The sequence below is a fragment of the Ovis aries genome, chromosome 10, assembly GCF_016772045.2.
Source record: "Ovis aries strain OAR_USU_Benz2616 breed Rambouillet chromosome 10, ARS-UI_Ramb_v3.0, whole genome shotgun sequence".
Taxonomy (NCBI): Eukaryota; Metazoa; Chordata; class Mammalia; order Artiodactyla; family Bovidae; genus Ovis; species Ovis aries.
The window spans coordinates 71,439,808-71,462,902 of NC_056063.1; the positions used below are offsets into that span (position 1 = coordinate 71,439,808).

Sequence of the window (23,095 nt, forward strand, 5' to 3'; positions counted from 1 at the left end):
ACCTCTGGGTCCCAATCCTTGTTGCTGTGAGTGGCATTATTTCACTCCTTTTTATGGCTGATAATTATGATAAATAATTATGGCACACAATTCCATTGTGTGTGTGCATGTGTGTATATACTCCACGTCTTCTTTATCCACTCATTTGCCCATGGGCATATCTTGGCTATTATTAAGTAGTTCTGTTGTGAACACTCGGGTACGTATATCTTTTTGGATAACCGTTTCTGTCTTTTCCAGATATGTGCTGACGAGTGGAGTTGCTTGATCATATGGGAACTCTTTTTCTAGTTTGAGGAACCACCACATTGTTTCCCATAATAGCTGCACAAGTTTACATTCCCACCAACAGTGTAGGAATGTACCCTTTTCTTCACACCCTCTCCAGCATTTATTATTTGTAGACTTTTTAAACATGGACAATCTGACCAGTGTGAAGTCAAACCTCATTGTAGGTTTGATTTGCATTTCTCCAATAATTAGTGATGTTAAGTGTCTTTTTATATGCCTTTTGGCCATCTGTATTTTTCTTTGGAGAAATGTCTATTTAGGTCTTTGGCCTGTTTTTTTATTGGATTGTTTGTGTCTTTGATATTGAGCTGTATAAACTGTTATATATACAGAAGTCTCTTGCATATATAGACTAAAAACAAAGTATCAGAAAGAAATTAGGGAAACAATTTTATTGGCCATCATGAAAAAACAATGCTAGGAATAACTAGGAATAAACCTACCTAAAACGAAGGTCATGGCATCCAGTCCCATCACTCCATGGGAAATAGACGGGGAAACAGTGGGAACAGTGTCAGACTTTATTCTGGGGGGCTCCAAAATCACTGCAGATGGTGATTGCAGTCATGAAATTAAAAGACGCTTACTCCTTGGAAGAAAAGTTATGACCAACCTAGATAGTATATTCAAAAGCAGAGACACTACTTTGCCGACTAAGGTCCATCTAGTCAAGGCTATGGTTTTGCCAGTAGTCATGTATGGATGTGAGAGTTGGACGTGAAGAAGGCTGAGCGCCGAAGAATTGATGCTTTTGAACTGTGGTGTTGGAGAAGACTCTTGAGAGTCCCTTGGACTGCAAGGAGATCCAACCAGTCCATTCTGAAAGAGATCAACCCTGGGATTTCTTTGGAAGGAATGATGCTAAAGCTGAAACTCCAGTACTTTGGCCACCTCATGCGAAGAATTGACTCATTGGAAAAGACTTTGATTCTGGGAGTGATTGGGGGCAGGAGGAGAAGGGAATGACCCAGGATGAGATGGCTGGATGGCATCACTGACTCGATGGACGCAAGTCTGAGTGAACTCTGGGAGATGGTGATGGACAGGGAGGCCTTGCGTGCTGCGATTCATGGGGTCGCAAAGAGTCGGACATGACTGAGCGACTGAACTGACCTGAACTGAAGAAGGCAAAAGTCCTGTAATCCAAAAACTATAAGATGCTGATGAAAGAAACTGAAGACACCACAAAGAGATGGAAAGATATACTGTGTTCTTAGATTGAAAGAATCAATATTAATCAATCAATATTAAAAATGGCCATACTATCCAAGGAAATTTACAGATTCAGTGCAATCTCTATCAAACTACCAATAGCATTTTTCATAGAACTAGAACAAAAAAATTTTTTTTTAATTTATACAGAAACAGAAAAGACCTCAAATAGCTAAAACCATGCTGAGAAAGAAGAACACAGCTGGAGGAATCACAGTCCCTGACTTCAGATTATCCTACAGAAACACAATAATGAAAAAGTATGTTCCTGTCACAGAAACCAGACACATAGATTAATGGAACAGGATAAAAAAAACCCATATATAAACCCATGCACTTATGGTCAATTAATCAAAGACAAAAGAGCTAAGAATATGTAATGGATAAAAGACAGTCTCTTCAATAAATAGTGCTGGGAAATCTGGACAACTGTATGTAAAATAATGAAATTAGAACATTCTCTAATACCATGGACAAAAATAGAGTCAAAATAAAGACCTAAAGATTTGTAAGACAAGATCCTAGAGGAAAACATAGAATACTCTTTGACATAAATCACAGCAACATGTTCTTGGAACAATCCCCTAAAGTCATGGAAACAAAAGTAAAAATGAAGGGGACCTAGCCTGGAGAATCCCAGGGACGGGGGAGCCTGGCGGGCTGCCATCTATGGGGTCGCACAGAGTCAGACACGACTGAAGCGACTTAGCAGCAGCAGCAGCAGCAGTTAAACTTAAAAAGAATTTGCAGCACAAAGGAAACTGTAAATAAACTGAAGACAACCTGTGGAATGGAAGAAAATATTTGCAAATGTTACAACCAACTAGGTATTAATCTCCAAAATATACTAACAGGATTAAAATTTTTATTATTATTATTATTTTTTTTACTTTACAATATTTAAAGAGATTCCCAGCTCCAGAACCTGTGCGGCAAATTACTCTGCTTGTGACTTCAAGTGGCTGTTGAGTGTGGTCCATGTATAACTGATGTGTATCATGACTCATGTGCCTGCATGTGCATAAACATACACACACACACAGAGGAACAAAAATTTCCCAAATAACACTACTCTCGCTCTGTGCTCTGATATTTTCTGTGATACCAGTTCTATTCTTGTTCATGTAAATGACAAAATGATGGTCACGAGGCACAAAATTGATTTCCTGATCCATTGGTTGCACCTGCAGTTTGACAAACACCACCCTGTGTCCCTCTGTTGGGCTGGGCTCCTGGTCCATGTTAACATCACACCAGAAGCTTCACTGTTATTCCAGATTCTCAGAGTAGCCTTGCAACGCTATCCCCAGTTTCCAGTAAGTCTTAGGAAGGTTAATAATTTACCCTGTCTAATAACTAATGTGCAGTAAAATCAGAGCTGAAAATTGACTCCAAATTTATTTATTTCAATAAATGTTAGTTGAACTGAATGATGTTATTATTGGATATTTTCCTTAATTTTTCCTACCATCACACTCAAAAGAATTCCCCAAACCATAACAAAAGTGAGTAAATATGGGGCAAAGTCAGAAGATACTACTCCTACTGTCCTCTCCCTTATTTGGACAGTATCAGTTTTGAAGTGGGTTCATTTATTTATGTGTCTTGGGCTAATAAGTATCAGGAGAACATACTCAAAATCTTACTCCTTCCCAACCAAGAGCCCTTTGTCTTTACAATGTCTTACTGGCTCAGAGGTGAAGAAAGTCTGTTGGTTTGGTTACATGAAGTTAAGTTGTCTAAGTGCAGAAAACTTAAATCTCTCTTCCCCTCAAATGAGTAGGAAGCAGTGATTCTTGTGTCTCAACACCCTAATTTAGGGAACCTGGGAAACTGAGAGCAGACTCTGCAGAAGGGGAGCCCAGTGCTGTTTCTTTGAGTTGCCCCACTCAGGTGAGCCACTCAGATAATGAACTCACATCATCTTCCCTGGTTTCCTGCTCCCTGTGATCCTGGGAGCAGCAGCGAGCTTCTGGGGTCCTCTCTGTCTCTCTCCCAGGCTTGTCCCACCATCCTGCTGACCCTGCATGAGCAGATCAGAATTGGGGAAGATGGGATAGCAGCAAGGACCTGGGTAGGAGCAGAGACAGGGGAGTGGGGACATAGACCATCAGTCCTTGGGGGAACTTTCAGTCCTTGGGGGAACTTTCAAAGACGAATACTGTGTTTCTTAGATACTCCTCAATTTGTGTTCAAAATTTCAGGAATAAGCAAATAGGAAACTCTTCCTAAGTAATTTCCTTGAACAGAACAGGGAGTTGATGTATGTTCATCCTTTGTACTGAGGATCTGAAGTAGTTAAGTATGTTTCCCAGAAAGAACACCGACTGAGATTATATTCAGAGAGTAGCTGCTTATCTGAAAGAATCTGGAGAATGAAGTGAAGATGGAGAAAAGAGCAATATTGGGGAGCAGCCTCCCCTTGCCTGACCATGTCACCTGTTTTTTTTTTTTATTTTATTTTTATTTTTTTTTTATTTTTTTATTTTTTAAATTTTAAAATCTTTAATTCTTACATGCGTTCCCAAACATGAACCCCCCTCCCACCTCCCTCCCCATAACATCTCTCTGGGTCATCCCCATGCACCAGCCCCAAGCATGCTGTATCCTGCGTCAGACATAGACTGGCAATTTGATTCTTACATGATAGTATACATGTTAGAATGCCATTCTCCCAAATCATCCCACCCTCTCCCTCTCCCTCTGAGTCCAAAAGTCCGTTATACACATCTGTGTCTTTTTTCCTGTCTTGCATACAGGGTCGTCATTGCCGTCTTTCTAAATTCCATATATATGTGTTAGTATACTGTATTGGTGTTTTTCTTTCTGGCTTACTTCACTCTGTATAATCGGCTCCAGTTTCATCCATCTCATCAGAACTGATTCAAATGAATTCTTTTTAATGGCTGAGTAATACTCCATTGTGTATATGTACCACAGCTTTCTTATCCATTCATCTGCTGATGGACATCTAGGTTGTTTCCATGTCCTGGCTATTATAAACAGTGCTGCGATGAACATTGGGGTACATGTGTCTCTTTCAATTCTGGTTTCCTCAGTGTGTATGCCCAGCAGTGGGATTGCTGGGTCATAAGGCAGCTCTATTTGCAATTTTTAAGGAATCTCCACACTGTTCTCCAAAGTGGCTGTACTAGTTTGCATTCCCACCAACAGTGTAGGAGGGTTCCCTTTTCTCCACACCCTCTCCAGCATTTATTGCTTGGAGATTCTTGGATTGCAGCCATTCTGACTGGTGTGAAGTGGTACCTCATTGTGGTTTTGATTTGCATTTCTCTAATAATGAGTGATGTTGAGCATCTTTTCATGTGTTTGTTACCATCCGTATGTCTTCTTTGGAGAAATGTCTATTTAGTTCTTTGGCCCATTTTTTGATTGGGTCGTTTATTTTTCTGGAATTGAGCTGCATAAGTTGCTTGTATGTTTTTGAGATTAGTTGTTTGTCAGTTGCTTCATTTGCTATTACTTTCTCCCATTCAGAAGGCTGTCTTTTCACCTTGCTTATATTTTCCTTTGTTGTGCGGAAGCTTTTAATTTTAATTAGATCCCATTTGTTTATTTTTGCTTTTATTTCCAGAATTCTGGGAGGTGGATCATAGAGGATCCTGCTGTGATTTATGTCGGAGAGTGTTTTGCCTATGTTCTCCTCTAGGAGTTTTATAGTTTCTGGTCTTACATTTAGATCTTTAATCCATTTTGAGTTTATTTTTGTGTAGGGTGTTAGAAAGTGATCTAGTTTCATTCTTTTACAAGTGGTTGACCAGTTTTCCCAGCACCACTTGTTAAAGAGATTGTCTTTACTCTATTGTATATTCTTGCCTCCTTTGTCAAACATAAGGTGTCCAAATGTGTGTGGATTTATCTCTGGGTTTTCTATTTTGTTCCATTGATCTATATGTCTGTCTTTGTGCCAGTACCATACTGTCTTGATGACTGTGGCTTTGTAGTAGAGCCTGAATTCAGGCAAGTTGATTCCTCCTGTTCCATTCTTCTTTCTCAAGATTGCTTTGGCTATTTGAGGTTTTTTTGTATTTCCATACAAATCTTGAAATGATTTGTTCTAGTTCTGTGAAAAATATGGCTGGTAGCTTGATAGGGATTGCATTGAATTTGTAAATTGCTTTGGGTAGTATACTCATTTTCACTATATTGATTCTTCCGATCCATGAATATGGTATATTTCTCCATCTATTAGTGTCCTCTTTGATTTCTTTCATCAGTGTTTTATAGTTTTCTATATATGGGTCTTTAGTTTCTTTAGGTAGATATATTCCTAAGTATTTTATTCTTTTCGTTGCAATGGTGAATGGAATTGTTTCCTTAATTTCTTTTTCTACTTTCTCATTATTAGTGTATAGGCATGCAAGGGATTTCTGTGTGTTGATTTTATATCCTGCAACTTTACTATATTCATTGATGAGCTCTAGTAATTTTCTGGTGGAGTCTTTAGGGTTTTCCATGTAGAGGATCATGTCATCTGCAAACAGTGAGAGTTTTACTTCTTCTTTTCCAATTTGGATTCCTTTTATTTCTTTTTCTGCTCTGATTGCTGTGGCCAAAACTTCCAGAACTATGTTGAATAGTAGCGGTGAAAGTGGACACCCTTGTCTTATTCCTGACTTTAGGGAAATGCTTTCAATTTTTCACCATTGAGGATAATGTTTGCTGTGGGTTTGTCATAGATAGCTTTTATTATGTTGAGGTATGTTCCTTCTATTCCTGCTTTCTGGAGAGTTTTTATCATAAATGGATGTTGAATTTTGTCAAAGGCCTTCTCTGCATCTATTGAGATAATCATATGGTTTTTATTTTTCAATTTGTTTATGTGGTGAATTACATTGATTGATTTGCAGATATTGAAGAATCCTTGCATCCCTGGGATAAAGCCCACTTGGTCATGGTGTATGATCTTTTTAATGTGTTGTTGGATTCTGATTGCTAGAATTTTGTTGAGGATTTTTGCATCTATGTTCATCAGTGATATTGGCCTGTAGTTTTCTTTTTTTGTGACATCTTTGTCAGGTTTTGGTATTAGGGTGATGGTGGCCTCATAGAATGAGTTTGGAAGTTTACCTTCCTCTGTAATTTTCTGGAAGAGTTTGAGGAGGATAGGTAGGTGTTAGCTCTTCTCGAAATTTTTGGTAGAATTCAGCTGTGAAGCCGTCTGGACCTGGGCTTTTGTTTGCTGGAAGATTTCTGATTACAGTTTCAATTTCTGTGCTTGTGATGGGTCTGTTAAGATTTTATATTTCTTCCTGGTTCAGTTTTGGAAAATTGTACTTTTCTAAGAATTTGTCCATTTCTTCCACATTGTCCATTTTATTGGCATACAACTGCTGATAGTAGTCTCTTATGATCTTTTGTATTTCTGTGTTGTCTGTTGTGATCTCTCCATTTTAAATTCTAATTTTATTGATTTGATTTTTCTCTCTCTGCTTCTTGATGAGTCTGGCTAATGGTTTGTCAATTTTATTTATCCTTTCAAAGAACCAGCTTTTGGCTTTGTTGATTTTTGCTATGGTCTCTTTTGTTTCTTTTGCATTTATTTCTGCCCTAATTTTTACGATTTCTTTCCTTCTACTAACTCTGGGGTTCTCCAATTCTTCCTTTTCTAGTTGCTTTAGTTGTAGAGTTAGGTTATTTATTTGACTTTTTTTCTTGTTTCTTGAGGTATGCCTGTATTGCTATGAACTTTCCTCTTAGCACTGCTTTTATAGTGTCCCACAGGTTTTGGGTTGTTGTGTTTTCATTTTCATTCGTTTCTATGCATATTTTGATTTCTTTTTTGATTTCTTCTGTGATTTGTTGGTTATTCAGAAGTGTGTTGTTCAACCTCCATATGTTGGAATTTTTAATAGTTTTTCTCCTGTAATTGAGATCTAATCTTAATGCATTATGGTCAGAAAAGATGCTTGGGATGATTTCGATTTTTTTGAATTTATTAAGTTTAGATTTATGGCCCAGGATGTGATCTATCCTGAAGAAGGTTCCATGAGTACTTGAAAAAAAGGTTAAATTCATTGTTTTGGGGTGAAATGTCCTATAGATATCAATTAGGTCTAACTGATCTAATGTATCATTTAAAGTTTGTGTTTCTTTGTTAATTTTCTGTTTAGTTGATCTGTCCATAGGTGTGAGTGGGGTATTAAAGTCTCCCACTATTATTGTGTTATTGTTGATTTCCCCTTTCATATTTGTTAGCATTTGTCTTACATATTGCAGTGCTCCTATATTGGGTGCATATATATTTATAATTGTTATATCTTCTTCTTGGATTGTTCCTTTGATCATTATGTAGTGGCCTTCTTTGTCTCTTTTCACAGCCTTTGTTTTAAAGTCTATTTTATCGGATATGAGTATTGCCACTCCTGCTTTCTTTTGGTCTCTATTTGCGTGGTATATCTTTTTCCAGCCCTTCACTTTCAGTCTGTATGTGTCCCTTGTTTTGAGGTGGGTCTCTTGTAAGCAGCATATAGAGGGGTCTTGTTTTTGTATCCATTCGGCCAGTCTTTGTCTTTTGGTTGGGGCATTCAACCCATTTACGTTTAAGGTAATTATTGATAAGTATGATCCCGTTACCATTTACTTTATTGTTTTGGGTTCGGGTTTATACACCCTTTTGTGTTTCCTGTCTAGAGAATATCCTTTAGAATTTGTTGGAGAGCTGGTTTGGTGGTGCTGAATTCTCTCAGCTTTTGCTTGTCTGTAAAGCTTTTGATTTCTCCTTCGTATTTGAGTGAGATCCTTGCTGGGTACAGTAATCTGGGCTGTAGGTTATTGTCTTTCATCACTTTAAGTATATCTTGCCATTCCCTCCTGGCCTGAAGAGTTTCTATTGAAAGATCAGCTGTTATCCTTATGGGAATCCCCTTGTGAGTTATTTGTTGTTTTTCCCTTGCTGCTTTTAATATTTGTTCTTTGTGTTTGATCTTTGTTAATTTGATTAATATGTGTCTTGGGGTGTTTTGCCTTGGATTTATCCTATTTGGAACTCTCTGTGTTTCTTGGACTTGGGTGATTATTTCCTTCCCCATTTTAGGGATGTTTTCAACTATTATCTCCTCAAGGATTTTCTCATGATCTTTCTTTCTGTCTTCTTCTTCTGGGACTCCTATAATTCGAATGTTGGAGCGTTTCATATTGTCCTGGAGGTCTCTGAGATTGTCCTCGTTTCTTTTAATTCGTTTTTCTTGTTTCCTCTCTGATTCATTTATTTCTACCATTCTATCTTCTATTTCACTAATCCTATCTTCTGCCTCCGTTATTCTACTATTTGTTGCCTCCAGAGTGTTTCTGATCTCATTTATTGCGTTATTCATTATATTTTGACTCTTTTTTATTTCTTCTAGGTCCTTGTTAAACCTTTCTTGCATCTTCTCAATCCTTGTCTCTAGGCTATTTATCTGTGATTCCATTTTGATTTCAAGATTTTGGATCATTTTCACTATCAATATTTGGAATTCCTTCTCAGGTAGATTCCCTACTTCTTCCTCTTTTGTTTGGTTTGGTGGGCAACTCTCCTGTTCCTTTACCTGCTGAGTACTCCTCTGTCTCTTCATCTTGGTTATATTGCTGCATTTGGGGTGGCCTTTTTATATTCTGGTAATTTGTGGAGTTCTCTTTATTATGGAGCTTCCTCACTGTGGGTGGGGTTCTATCAGTGGCTTGTCAAGGTTTCCTGGTTAGGGAGGCTTGTGTTGGAGTTCTGGTGGGTGGAGCTGAGTTTCTTCTCTCTGGAGTGCAGTGGAGTGACCCGTAATGGGTTATGAGACATCAAAGGTTTTGGGATAATTTTGAGCTGCCTGTATATTGAAGCTCAGGGGAGTGTTCCTGTGTTGCTGGAGAATCTGCGTGGTATGTCTTGTTTTGGAACTTGTTGGCCCTTGGGTGGAGCTTGGTTTCAGTGTAGGTATGAAGGCATTTGATGAGCTCCTATTGCTTAATGTTCCCTGAATTCAAGAGTTCTGTAATGTTTTCAGGCTTTGTATTTAAGCCTCCTGCTTCTGGTTTTCAGTTTTATTTTTACAGTAGCCTCTAGACTCCTCCATCTATACTGCACCGATGATAAAACATCTAGGTTAAAGATGAAAAGTTTCTCCACATTGAGGGACACTCAGAGAGGTTCACTGAGTTACAAGGAGAAGAGAAGATGGAGGGGGTAGTTAGAGGTAACTGGAATGAGATGTGGTGAGATCAAAAGAGGAGAGAGCAAGGTAGCCAGTAGTCACTTCCTTATGTGCACTCTATAGTCTGGACCGCTCAGAGGTATTTACAGAGTTATTCGGGGAAGAGGAGAGGGAGGAAGTAGACAGAGGTGACCAGGAGGACAAGAGAGAGGAATGAGTAGGAGAGAGACAAATCCTGCCAGTAACCAGTTCCTTAGGTGTTCTCCACCGTCTGGAACACACAGAGATTCAGAGTTGGATAGAGAAGAGCTAGGGGAGAAAAGAGACAGAGGCCACCTGGTGGAGAAAAAGGAGAGTCCAAAGGAGGAGAGAGTGGTCAAGCCAGTAATCTAGCTCTCAGGTTAAACTTGGGTAGTGAAGTTTGGGTTTTTAAATGTACAAAATTGACAACAAAAACCTAAGAGCAACGGTTAAAAATCTAGAGTAGAGGTTGGATTTTCAAAGATATAATATTAAAGAAAAGCAGAAGGAAAAAGGAAGAAAGAAGAAAAGAAATTATTTAAAAAAAGAAACAAAACAAACAAACAAACAAACAAAAAACCCCACCAACAACCATCCAAAGACTATATATGGTGTTTGCCTTTAAAAAAAAAAAAAAGTCTTTTTTTTTTAATAGTAATAGTAGGTTATAGAAATAAAAATTAGAGGAGAAATAGAAGACTTAACAATTAAAAAAAGTTAGAAAAAAGGGAAAAAAAAACAAACAAACAAAAAAGGAATGATTTTAAAAATAGTAAAAATATACTGGCCCTTCTCTGATGTTATGGGCCGTGTGGGATCACTTCCAAGGTGGTTCCCTCTGTTTAACTTCTTCTGTTTGCTGGTTTTTTAGGCTCACTAGTTTAGTCGCGCTTTGGGGAGGGGGGATACTGCAAACAAATAGCACTGTCGTGTGCACACAGTATCTCAGCCCCACTTGACCTGTCCCTTCTCGAGGCGCACAAACCTCTCCAGCTCTACGATGCTCAGCTGGGAACTGTCTGGGGCCGGCCCTAGGCTGCGTGCACTTCCCCGGTCCAAGCCTCTCAGGTTCGGCACTCAGGCAGCCCTCAGAGGCACAGATTCGGCTGGGACTGCGCTTTGTGCCCTTCCCAGGTCTGAGTAGCTCAGGAGTTTGGCGAGCGCTATCGCCGCGGCTTGTCTCCTTTTCTGCCGCTGCTGCTCAGCTTTCTGGGTGGACCGCTGGCGCCCCCCATGAGGCAGATGGTGACTGTCCAGCACCCCCAGAAGTCTTAGCAAAGGAGCCTGCTTGCAGTCAGGTAAGTAAAGTCTCTCCGGGTCTGCAATTGCCCCTTTCCAGTCCTTACGGCTCTGGCTGCCTGTCCCCGGCGGGGGATCGTCTGCAGCCGGCTTTTTCCGTTCCATCCTTTGTTCTGTGCTCGGTCCTGGCGGTGTCTTATGTTCGAGCTTTTCGCTTGGTAGCTATCCCACAGTCTGGTTTGCTAGCCCAAGTTAGATCGTTCTGGTTGGGCGTGGGGCGTTCCTGCCCGATTCTTACAAAGCTCTGCAGCCCAAGCCTCCCGCGGGTCCCTGCCCTGCCCCCACTTCCCAATGGCGGATGCAGGCGTCTGTGCTGCTTTTCCGCTGGGGGAGTTACTGATGGGCTTATAATCTCTTGGTTTTAATGATTTCTTTATTTTTCCCTTCCTATTATGTTGCCCTCTGTGTTTCCAAGGCTTGCCACAGACTCGGCAGGGAGAGTGTTTCCTGGTGTTTGGAAACCTCTCTTCTTAAAATTCCCTTCCCGGGACGGGCTTCCCTTCCCGGGACGGAGCTCCCTCCCCACCTCCTTTGTCTCCTTTCTCGTCTTTTATATTTTTTCCTACCTGTTTTTGAAGACAATGGTCTGCTTTTCTGGTTGCCTGATGTCCTCTGCCAGCCTACAGAAGTTGTTTTGTGGAGTTTGCTCGGCGTTGAAATGTTCTTTTGAGGATTTTGTGGGGGAGAAAGTGGTCTTCCCATCCTATTCCTCCGCCATCTTTCCCTCTCTCCCATGTCATCTGTTTTAACCTCATGGAAACAGCTGAAGAATGGGAAATTGCCTGCATGTTGGAATCTTAAGGTTGATAATTACAAAGAATAAAAAAGTTCTGTGAAAATCTGAAGTAGAATGATGGTTATTCCCCTAACAAGGAACTCTTACCATTGCACAGATGATTGTTTATTCTTTGATCCTAAATTCAAGAATTTCAAGGTAGACCTTAATTTTGGGGTCTCGGGATTTTTCAGTTCAGTAATCGTTTTGAAATGTATGACCAGTGATTTCACTGCTTTGGAGGCATATTGACCATTTAATCAACTTTGTGCAAATAAAGCTCCTTTTATAATGTCTTTTTAATTTTCAATTTTGTTTAGGGATGTGCATTTTTTGGTGGCACACCCTGAGTCTTCTGCATTCATTTCTCTCTCACCAGACTTAAAACAGAGACAATATTGAAAGAAGATACAGGAGACTGTCAGAGTGTCATTCTTCTTCATGACTAGGGAAAAGAAATGTCTGTATTCATCTTTAGTCTCAGGCTTTTGTGAAGTGAGGAGGAATGTTTTGCCCCAAGTCCAGGCAGGATTTTGAGGCTGGGGATTCGGAGCAGTTCCGGGCACTTGTGGAACAGTCAGGTCTCCTCTTGTTCCCACACGTGTACCTCCCCTTGTTCTGCCCCCTTCACTGAACGGAGCCTCTTGGGCTCTTCTCTGCTGCCCATATTCTTGTGATATGGCTTACTAGAGCCTTCCAGAGGGAAATGCAAATGGCCTACGTGGGCTTATGTACAATATTCTCTTGAAACTCAGGAGGTGTATATTTACTTTTGGCTCCTCCTGATGATGAATAGGAAAGTAGATGAATAGGAAAAGCTATTTAAATAATTTTATTATGGCTCACATCACAGTGGGTTTCAGGTCTTCCTGGCCTTGCAGTTAGTAACAAGGGTCTGCAAGGCAAGTCATCCTGACACACAGGTGAGAGAACGTGGGGTCCAGCTGATGCAGAATCAGAGGTGATCTCTCCATGGACAGAGGTGCCTCAGGCCCCAGGAGCTGACATTCTCTTTTGAGGTGTAGGAGTGTTCCATTCACATCTGGAGAGAGATTCCAGATCCTAGAAGACAGTCTGACCAATGGAGAAAATATCCTAGTTTATTCTTCATTGCCAATATGTATATTGAATGGTTTTGCTTTGAAGCACACACCTCAATGAATGTAGCTGATATTTCCCAGTCATACCAGGATTGACAGTTAATTTATGTAGATCTTGATGTAAAGTTTCTCATAAGATTATAATGTCAGTTTGTGTGCGTGTTTAAGCAGATATTTATTACCAGAATGGAAATTAAAAAAAATAAAAATTTCCTTTCTTTTCATTTTTTTTAAAGATGAAAACACTTCTTAGACATTTTCTTCTTTTAATGTTTAATAGTCCAGAGGACTCTTTGTAGCACAATTTGTACAATGAAAAACTATTTTAGAGATACTGTTTGGTAAACATACATTTGAAACTTTAATGTTAGTAGTTGCAGTGAATTTCGTTATTTTGTATTTTCATTATTTTCTATAAGCATTGGTTTAAAATGAAAAAAAGATTAAGGTAATAACATTCACTATTTTGCGGTATTTAGGAACCTGTTTTATTCACTGGAACAATGAGGAAAAATCTGGATCCCTTTAATGAGTATTTGGAGAAGGAACTGTGGAATGTCTTAGAAGAGGTAATTTATGTAACATGATTAACTTGTTAGCACCAGTATCTGTGTGTGTACATTCATAGCATTGCAGGTAATTAAGGGAAGCTTATCATTTTAACTGCTTACTTTCTAGGAAAACAGTGATAAGATGGGTACACTCAAAATGTGTATATTGATAATGAAAACCAACAAAAGAATTCCCCATGTTTTCATTTTAGCTTTTTCTATAGACCCCAAAGCAACCAGATACATTATTTTGTCCTTCAGTTCAGTTCAGTTCAGTCACTCAGTCATGACCGACTCTTTGCAACCCCGTGAATTGCAGCACACCAGGCCTCCCTGTCCATCACCAACTCCCGGAGTTCACTCAGACTTGCGTCCATCGAGTCAGTGATGCCATACAGCCATCTCATCCTCGGTCGACCCCTTCTCCTCCTGCCCCCAATCCCTCCCAGCATCAGAGTCTTTTCCAATGAGTCAGCTCTTCGCATGAGGTGGCCAAGGTACTGGAGTTTCAGCTTTAGCATCATTCCTTCCAAAGAAATCCCAGGGTTGATCTCCTTCAGAATGGACTGGTTGGATCTCCTTGCAGTCCAAGGGACTCTTAAGAGTCTTCTCCAACACCACAGTTCAAAAGCATCAATTCTTCGGTGCTCAGCCTTCTTCACAGTCCAACTCTCACATCCATACATGACTACTGGAAAAACCATAGCCTTGGCTAGACAGAACTTAGTCGGCATAGTAATGTCTCTGCTTTTGAATATGCTATCTAGGTTGGTCATAACTTTTCTTCCAAGGAGTAAGCATCTTTTAATTTCATGGCTGCAGTCACCATCTGCAGTAATTTTAGAGCCCCCCAAAATAAAATCTGACACTGTTTTCACTGTTTCTCCATCTATTTCCCATGGAGTGATGGGACCGGATGCCATGATCTTCGTTTTCTGAATGTTGAGCTTTAAGCCAACTTTTTCACTCTCCTCTTTTACTTTCATCAAGAGGCTGTTTAGTTCCTCTTCACTTTCTGCCATAAGAGTGGTGTCATCTTTCTATCTGAGGTTATTGGTATTTCTCCCGGCAATCTTGATTCCAGCTTGTTTTTCTTCCAGTCCAGCATTTCTCACGATGTACTCTGCATATAAGTTAAATAAGCAGGGTGACAATATACAGCCTTGATGTACTCCTTTTCCTATTTGGAACCAGTCTGTTGTTCCATGTCCAGTTCTAACTGTTGCCTCCTGACCTGCATGTAGGTTTTTCAAGAGGCAGGTCAGATGGTCTGGTATTCCCATTCTTTCAGAATTTTCCACAGTTTATTGTGATCCACACAGTCAAAGGCTTTGGCATTGTCAATAAAGCAGAAATAGATGCTTTTCTGGAACTCTCTTCGTTTTTCCGTGATCCAGTGGATGTTAGCAATTTAATCCCTGTTTCCTCTGCCTTTTCTAAAACCAGTTTGAACATCAGGAAGTTCATAGTTTTCATATTGCTGAAGCCTGGCTTGGAGAATTTTGAGCATTACTTTACTAGCGTGTGAGATGAGTGCAATTGTGTGGTAGTTTGGGCATTCTTTGGCATTGGCTTTCTTTGGGATTGGAGTGAAAACTGACCTTTTCCAGTCCTGTGGCCACTGCTGAGTTTTCCAAATTTGTTGGCATATTGAGTGCAGCACTTTCATAGCATCATCTTTTAGGGTTTGAAGTAGTTCACCTGGAATTCCATCACCTCCAATAGCTTTGTTCATAGTGATGCTTTCTAAGGCTCACTTGACTTCACATTCCAGGATGTCTGGCTCTAGATGAGTGATCACACCATCGTGGTTATCTGGGTCGTGAAGATCTTTTTTGTACAGTTCTTCTCTGTATTCTTGCCACCTCTTCTTAATATCTTCTGCTTCTGTTAGGTCCAGACCATTTCTGTCCTTTATCAAGTCCATCTTTGCATGAAATGTTCCCTTGGTATCTCTAATTTTCTTGAAGAGATCTCTAGTCTTCCCCATTCTGTTTTTTTCCTCTAAGCCCTTGATAAATAGGTACTAAATATTTGGTTGATTTCTTCTTTTAGAGAAGTATGGCTTATTTCTTTAAAAAAATTTTGTGTTACACAAATCCAGCATTGATAGTATCTGTTACTGCACAAGTGTGTCTCATCACACAGGAAACCAAGATACAGAAATCTGGGCATCAGCAGCCTGTGCATCAGGAACCACGTGGTTCAGTCCTTGCTGTGGGACAGCTCACATGTCCATTTCCTGGCACCTTGTGTTGGGTGAACAGGCTTCCCTTTACTTCCTTTACTGCTGGCCCTGCTCTAGTAAAAGCTCTTCCCCATCTGTTGACTTCATTTCCCTCTCTCCTCCAGCCCTCACCAGCCTTTCTTTTTGAGAAGTAAGAAGGTCCCTGAAATATAGAAAGCACCTAACATCTATGTTAACCTCCTGTGAGAGGTGTTGGCACCTACTAGATATACTACACACAGGTTACTTCTTTAAAAATATTTATGATGATAGAAATAGGGTACCTTATAAGTTCAGTTTATTATTTTTCAATTTTGCTATATTCCATTATTTTCCCAACCTCAAAAATGATCTGAAGTGTTTCATATTGAGATGTATAGTTTTGATCAGTATTATTTGCTCCATTTTCCTTAGATTATAATTTTTATATACTTTCCACAGTTATAGTGTGACATTGTGATATTCTGGAGCCAGTTAATTATTATAAGAATATAATCCTTTAACATGTAATAATAGTGTTATATATAACCTGTCTTTATGGATTTACTTTCTAATTTATAGGAATGGATATGTCATATGATGAGATTCACTTCTGCCTTCACACAGCCAACAAATATCTCTGACAGCTTCTTAGACAGGCATCGTTGCAGATTCTGGGTCTATCACAGTCATCAAGAGACACAATCTCTGTCCTTTTCAAGGACATTCTCTTGCATAATCTAACACAATTTTCTGGACTAAGAAATAAAATAGTAATATTACATTATTGTCTAATGTGTTCAGATTCTCCAGTTATAGCTTCTAGTTATTATTGTCTATTGCATCTATTGCCCTTTTCTTCCATTCTAAGACTTTATACCTGGATTTTATGATTACACTACAGAGGGCCTTGATGTTCATATTATTCTCATAACCATCCCTGATTCATAAATAAATGCAGTGTCTCAGAAAACTGCATTTTATGAAAAACACTTCCCCTTACAACTCTTATTCATCGTGAAGCAGATATGGACAACCTGAAGGAAAATAAAAAAAACAACAACAGATTAGTTATGTGATGTCATACAACTCAGGAGTAAGTGTGAGATTATTTCCTTATAGTTAGAATGTCAGTCTTAACAAAGACCAACCACTTGCACCACAATCCAAATCTTACCCTTTAGAGTTTGTACACCTTTTATGCTATCACTAAATACCAATACCATATTTAATCCTAACTCAGAATTCTGCTTTCTAGGGATTGAACTCCAGCAGGAGCACAGTTCAGGATCACATTCATGGAAGTGGTCCAGCATTTAGGATATCACAAAAATGCTACTCATTCACCCTTGGTGTTTTGTTATCTAACATTGTACTGTGTCACATAACTTATTGGCCATCAATCTGTTGGTTTCTTAATTTGAAGTGTATTTCTTCTTTGTTCTTTCACTTTAAGTACAGCCTGAGTTTGCTTCTTGCTCCATAATATTTCTCCAAAATGAATATTCATTGACCTGACCCCTATCACCAAGTGTACTTTCAGATTATATTTGGCGGTTAAAGAATTAGTTTCTTTAATCTTATGAGTATAATTTTATGAAGATTAGTATGAACATGACCTATATCCATATTGTGGGGGAGATAAGATGCAATATTCATCTTGTTTTTTTAGAGTTTTCATTCACTGGAAGACATTTATGATATTGAAGAAAATGCACTTGACTGGTCCACTATTTATAGACTAAGCTTGGGAAATGTTCCAGGATTACTAATGTATAAGATGAAGTTTTCCATTGTTTAAATTTGTATTATTTTAAATGTTAAAAAATTGTAAGCTGTTAATAATATTATATCTTTAAAGAACCAAACTTTCTGTAATTTTTTGAAGTTTCCTTTTAGTGTACCAACTCCTATGCAAAATGTACTTTGGTAAAGTTGATTCAACCATAAAAATCCTTTTAGATTTATGTTTAACCCACATTGGGAGAAATAGCTTCAACTTTTGAGACTTTCTGAACTAATTCCTAGGTGGGGGTTGTTGGTGGATGGCATGTGGCAGGGATGGGGGACACTGAGATCTTTCTGTCCTGACTTGACACTACCAACCATCTTTCTCAGTGAACACTAATTGGAAACAGCTTTTCCCATCACGTGACTATACATGTAAGATACAAAAGTCATGAGGACTTCAAAGCTCTAACGTCTAAGAGGCTTGTCTACTTCAGCAGCAGTTTGTTTTTGAAATGTTGTTCTTTCTGTATCCACAGGTACAACTTAAAGAAGCCATCCAAGGTCTTCCTGGTAAAATAGATACCAAATTAGCAGAATCAGGATTGAATTTGAGTGTTGGACAGAGACAACTAGTGTGCCTTGCCAGGGCTATTCTCAGGAAAAATCAGATTTTGATTCTTGACAAAGCCACATCCAATGTGGATCCAAGGTATGGAGCTGAGGTCCACGAAAACTGGAATCCAAATTGTAAATGTGGTAAATGGAAAACATTTAGTGATGCTGAGAAATGTTTCTATGCTCTCTTTGGCCCACAGATATCTTTTAATAATATTAATCACAAACACAGGAAAACAAGGGAAGAAACCAAGACAGTTAAATGCTGTTAATGTTGCTATGAGGCATCCTAAGAGAGCTGGCTTCCTAAATCCAGCTCCTGATAGTTTCAAACAGTTTCAAGGGAAGGCTATTTTCCATCACTTTATGGAAAATGGTAAATTTCTAAATAGACTTTTTAAACTTAGTTTTTTAGGAACAAATATTAAATGTTAAAGTATTGATTTTTAATTTTTAACTCTAATCTGCCTTTCCTGTCTTCACTGAAGTATAACAACTTCTCTGATTCCAGAACTGATAAGTTAATACAAAAAAAAATTCATGAGAAATTTGCCCAGTGCACTGTGCTAACCATCACACACAGGTTGAGCACCGTTATTGGCTGTGAACGGATACTGGTAAGACTCTCACCATTTTAGTTGTTTTCACCTATATTCAATTTTGCACTAATCCTTCCTTGTAAAACTTGATAGAAAACTCCAGCAATTTAATTTTCTCTTCTCATTCCTGAAATAACTCGAGTAATGAACTTTACTTTCAAAATGTGCTATTAAATAATATATCCAATAATCTTATATTTTATATAATATTCCTATATTTGAATTGTCATTTTTTAAGACAGCCAGCCATGAAAATATTCCAAACCCAAGTTATAGCTTCATATTTCAAGAGGCTAGAATATAGTCATTTTCACTGTGTCACAGTTGTTTCAGTATTTTTCGATTCCCTTAATCAAAAAATTAACCTCTCATTTAGATTGTCAGGAGATTGTTGGCTAAGGTTGCAGAATTTTTCAGCTCTTGCTGTCAGAAGGGAGTCCATGAAAAGAAAGAGCCTCATGAGAAAAACAGTATTTCTCCTGAAAGGATTTAATATAGGAAAATTGCTACATAAGAATTAGAGTCTAGAAAAATGAAAGGAAACACTGGGGTAATGATTTTAGGAAGCAGCTACCGTGTCCTAGGACAGATCTCCAGACCTAAGAACTCAGAAGAGAGGCCCTACAGTTGGTGCTCAAACCTCCAAGGAGAGGCCCAGTTGCTGGTCATATGCGCTGAGGAAGCAGGATGAGGCTATTTCTCCATGTGCTAATAGAAGCTGGGAGATGGTGTCAGGTCCCACTGCTGAGGTGACCAGGAACAGCAGGTCAGATAGAACATTAGCTCTGTCCCACTTTCAGTCTCCCTCTAGTGCTCACTTACTGGCACAACCTAAAAAGAGGCCAGCTTCCCAAAGAGCCTCTGAAATGTGATTGCAGAGACAGAACCTGTGCATCACAGGTGAGCGTTTAGAAAGGCAGGCAAATCAAGGCTGAAAGACTGTAGATAAACAACCAGCAAGTCTCTTACACAGTGGATCAAGGCACTGCACATGCAGTAGGCTCCAAGCTTTGGTCTCTGGATATCTATCTGGATATCTTCCCTCCAGATTTGGTTGGCTTTTTCCTCTCAGTTATTTAATATTTCCTCCCTTATCTTCCTTTCCTTCCTCCCTCTATTCCTTATCTCTTTTCATCTTCTCTTTGTTGTTTCCCTCTGCTGCTCGCTGAGTTTCAGTAAATGATAGAGTGTGGCTTTATAAAATGATATAGAAAGCATGGCTCAAAGGAAAACCTTTGGCTGCGTATAATCCCAAAAGAATGTGCTTGTCAATCAGTCATGTCTGACTCTTTGTGACCCTATGGACTGTAGCCTGCCAGGCTTCTCTGTCCATGGGATTCTCCAAGCAAGAATACTGGAGTGGCTAACCATTCCCTTCTGCATGGAATCTTCCCAGCTCAAGGATTGAACCCAGTTCTTCTGCACTGCAGACAGATTCTTTACTGTCTGAGCCACAAGGGAAGTCAGTCCCAAAAGAATGCAAGATATATTTAGGTATTTTGATGGTCCACACAAAATAGGTAATAATCAATAATAAACAGTATCTAATTCTTAGAGATGCTGTCACCTTGAAATGGTGATTGGTTAAGGAAACAGTGAGGAAGGACAGAGTTTTGAAAGCCTCTCCGCTGCTCAGTTCTCAGTCTTATCCCTCTGCACCTGAATCACAGATTTGAATGTCTGTATCCCCTGAACCAATCAGCTTTGTTGCTGTTATCAAAGTATGTTCAATTTATTTAATGCTTTACTTACTCATGTGTGTTACTTGCTCAGTCGTGTCTGACTCTTTACAACCCATGAATTGTAGCTTGCCAGACTCCTCTGTCTATGGGATGTTCCAAGCAAGAATTCTGAGTGGGTTGCCATTTCCTACTACATGGGATCATCCCAACCCAGAGACTGAACCCGGTTCTCCCACATTGCAGGCAGATTCTTTACCATCTGAGCCACCAGGGAAGCCTATCTCCTGGTAAATTTCTGTAACCTCAATTTTTTCTCAGTTGATCAGTGTACAAATCTCTAATGTGCTTTAACAAAGCAATTTACAGCCCAGTCCCTCCCCACCTTTCTAGTTTTGTCCCACTCTGCTCCCCCTCCTTCCTTTACAGCTAAGACCACAGTGATGGTCTTCAATTCTCCAAATGCAGTGTTCCCTCTCTCTCGCACTTGTGCTCTCTCTTGACTGTTGGTGGCTGAGACTAAGGTGCCTGCAGTGGAAATGGTGAGATGGTTGGATTTGGGGGCGATAGGGAAGAGGAGCAAAGTGATGAATTGACTACAGTATCTGAGGGGAGAGAGAGAAGTCAATGCTCGTGTCTGGATGTAGAGACTGAGCATCCAAGTGAACAGGGAAGGCAGAGAGAGAAGAGAAATATGAGGGTTCTCTTTGGAGCCTGTCACCTTTGCAGGGACTGGACTTGTTTTCCGTGATGACCTTGTTCTTCACTGTGGAGCTGCCCTTCCCTCTCCTGTATTGGGAGACCTTCAGTTTAGGCCTCCCTGATTGAGTTTATCGGTGATGTCACAGGGAGATCCCACCAGGAGATGCAAACTCAGTCACTTGTTTACATCTTGGTCTGAAATGGTTGTGGTTGCTGCCTCCTCTTGTAAGAATAGCAGGATTAGACCTTAGGGGACAAAGATACATACACCCCCCCCAGCTTCAGAGTTGGGGATTGTCATCTGTGCTCCATCCACCACAGGTGTAAACTTTATATTTTGTTCTATAGCTTCTGATTACTGGTTGGTTTTCAATTTAGCAAATCATCACAAATAACAAATAATGTTCTTTTATTTTTATTTTATTTTATTTTATTTTTTAAATTTTATTTTATTTTATTTTATTTTTTTTTTTTTTTTAGTTTTTTATTTTTTAAATTTTAAAATCTTTAATTCTTACATGCATAACCTTTGATGTTTGAATCAGTTTCTTTATTGCCTGCGTTAGAAATACAAGTATGTCTTGTTTTATTGAAGTTGCCAGATAGTACTTTTTTTAATTTTTTTTTTTTTTTTTTTTTACAAATTAAAGGTTTGTTAGCAAATTGAGAAAGTTTGTAGGTACCATTTTTCCAACAGCGTGTGCTTACTCTGTGTCTATATCACCTTTTGGTAATTCTCAAAATATGTCAAACTTTTTCAGTATCATTACATTTGTTATGGTGATCTGTGATCAGCTATCTTCAGTGATACTTCCTGAAGTCTATGATGATGGTTAGTGTTTTTTAGCAATGTATTGTTATTATTATTTTAATTAATCTTTTAATTGAAAGATAATTTCTTTACATAATTTTGCTGTTTTCTGTCATACATCAACAAGAATCACCCATAGGTACACCCATGAGCAATAAATTATTTTTTAAATTAAGGTCTGTGCATTGTTTTCTCAGGCATAATGCTACTGCACACTTGCTAGGCTACAGTGTAGTCCAAACATAACTTTTATACAGCCTGGGAAACCAGAAATTTTGTATAACTGACTTTATTGTGATATTCACTACATTCTGGTATTCTGAAAGTAAACCCCCAATATCTCCAAGGGACCCCTGTCCCTCTTTCCTTTCTGGAAAGCAGGTGACTGTTCTGAAAGCTTTAATGTGGACATGAGATGAGTCGACCTGCTGCAAAACCTGATGCTCCAGAGGGCGGGCAGCCAGCCTGAGGGAGGGGCTGAGGAAGTGACAAGTACTGATGAAGGGCATAACCCGCAGGCTTGTCACCATGAAGTCCTGTGGTTATAGGTACTGAAGGTGTTGTTTAGTTGCTAAGTTGTGTCTGACTTGTGCCACCCTATGGACTATAGCCTGCCAGGCTTGTCTGACCATGGTGATTCTCCAGGCAAGAATACTGAAGTGGGCTGCCATTTCTTGTAACAAGTAAATTTTTTTTGCACTGGTGAATATATTCGCACAAAGACAGAAGGGTATGGTTTTGTTTTGTTGTTGTTCAGTTGCTCAGTCATGTCCAAATCCTGGTGACCCAATGTACTGCAGCACACTATGCTTCCCTGACCTTCACCATCTCCTAGAGTTTGTTCAAACTCATGTCCATTGAGTCAGTGATGTCATCCAACCATCTTGTCCTGTGTTGTCCCCTGCTCCTCCTTCCCTCAGTCTTTCCCAGAATCAGGGTCATTTCTAAAGAGTCAGCTCTTCACATCAGGTGGCCAAGCATTGGAGCTTCAGCATCAGTCCTTGAATGAATATTCAGGGTTGATTTCCTTTAGGATTGACAGGTTTGATCTCCTTGCAGTCCAAGGGACTCTCAGGAGTCTTCTCTAACACTGCAGTTCAAAAGCACTCAGCTCTTCATCACTCAGCCTTCTTTAAGGTCCAACTCTCACATCCATTCATGACTACTGGAAAAACCATACCTTTGACTATATGGATCTTTGTGAGCAAAGTAATGTCTCTGCTTTTTAATATGATGTCTAGGTTTGTCACAGTTTTTCTTCCAAAGAGTAAGTGTCTTTTAATCTTAAGGCTGCAGTTACCCTCTACAGTGATTTTGGAGCCCCAAGAAAATAAAATCTGTCATTGTTTCCCCATCTAT

General features: G+C 39.3%; 1 protein-coding gene across 6 annotated transcripts in view; it reads left to right on the plus strand.

The window, feature by feature from the left end:
• The window catches only part of LOC106991387 (ATP-binding cassette sub-family C member 4-like), a 589,015-nt gene that overhangs the window by 550,235 nt on the left and 15,685 nt on the right, over window positions 1-23,095 (plus strand). For 4 of the 6 annotated variants that reach the window (XR_009595284.1, XM_060394634.1, XM_042254994.1 and 1 more), the window contains exons 27-29: window positions 13,322-13,411; window positions 17,867-18,039; window positions 18,457-18,562. Coding sequence is in view for 5 of the 6 variants with exons in the window: in XM_060394634.1 (XP_060250617.1) it covers window positions 13,322-13,411; window positions 17,867-18,039; window positions 18,457-18,562 (369 nt within the window). In the remaining variant the exon portion in view is untranslated. The remainder of the gene's footprint in view (window positions 1-13,321; window positions 13,412-17,866; window positions 18,040-18,456; window positions 18,563-23,095) is intronic. The other 2 variants (XM_060394635.1, XM_042254997.1) reach the window with 2 other exon arrangements.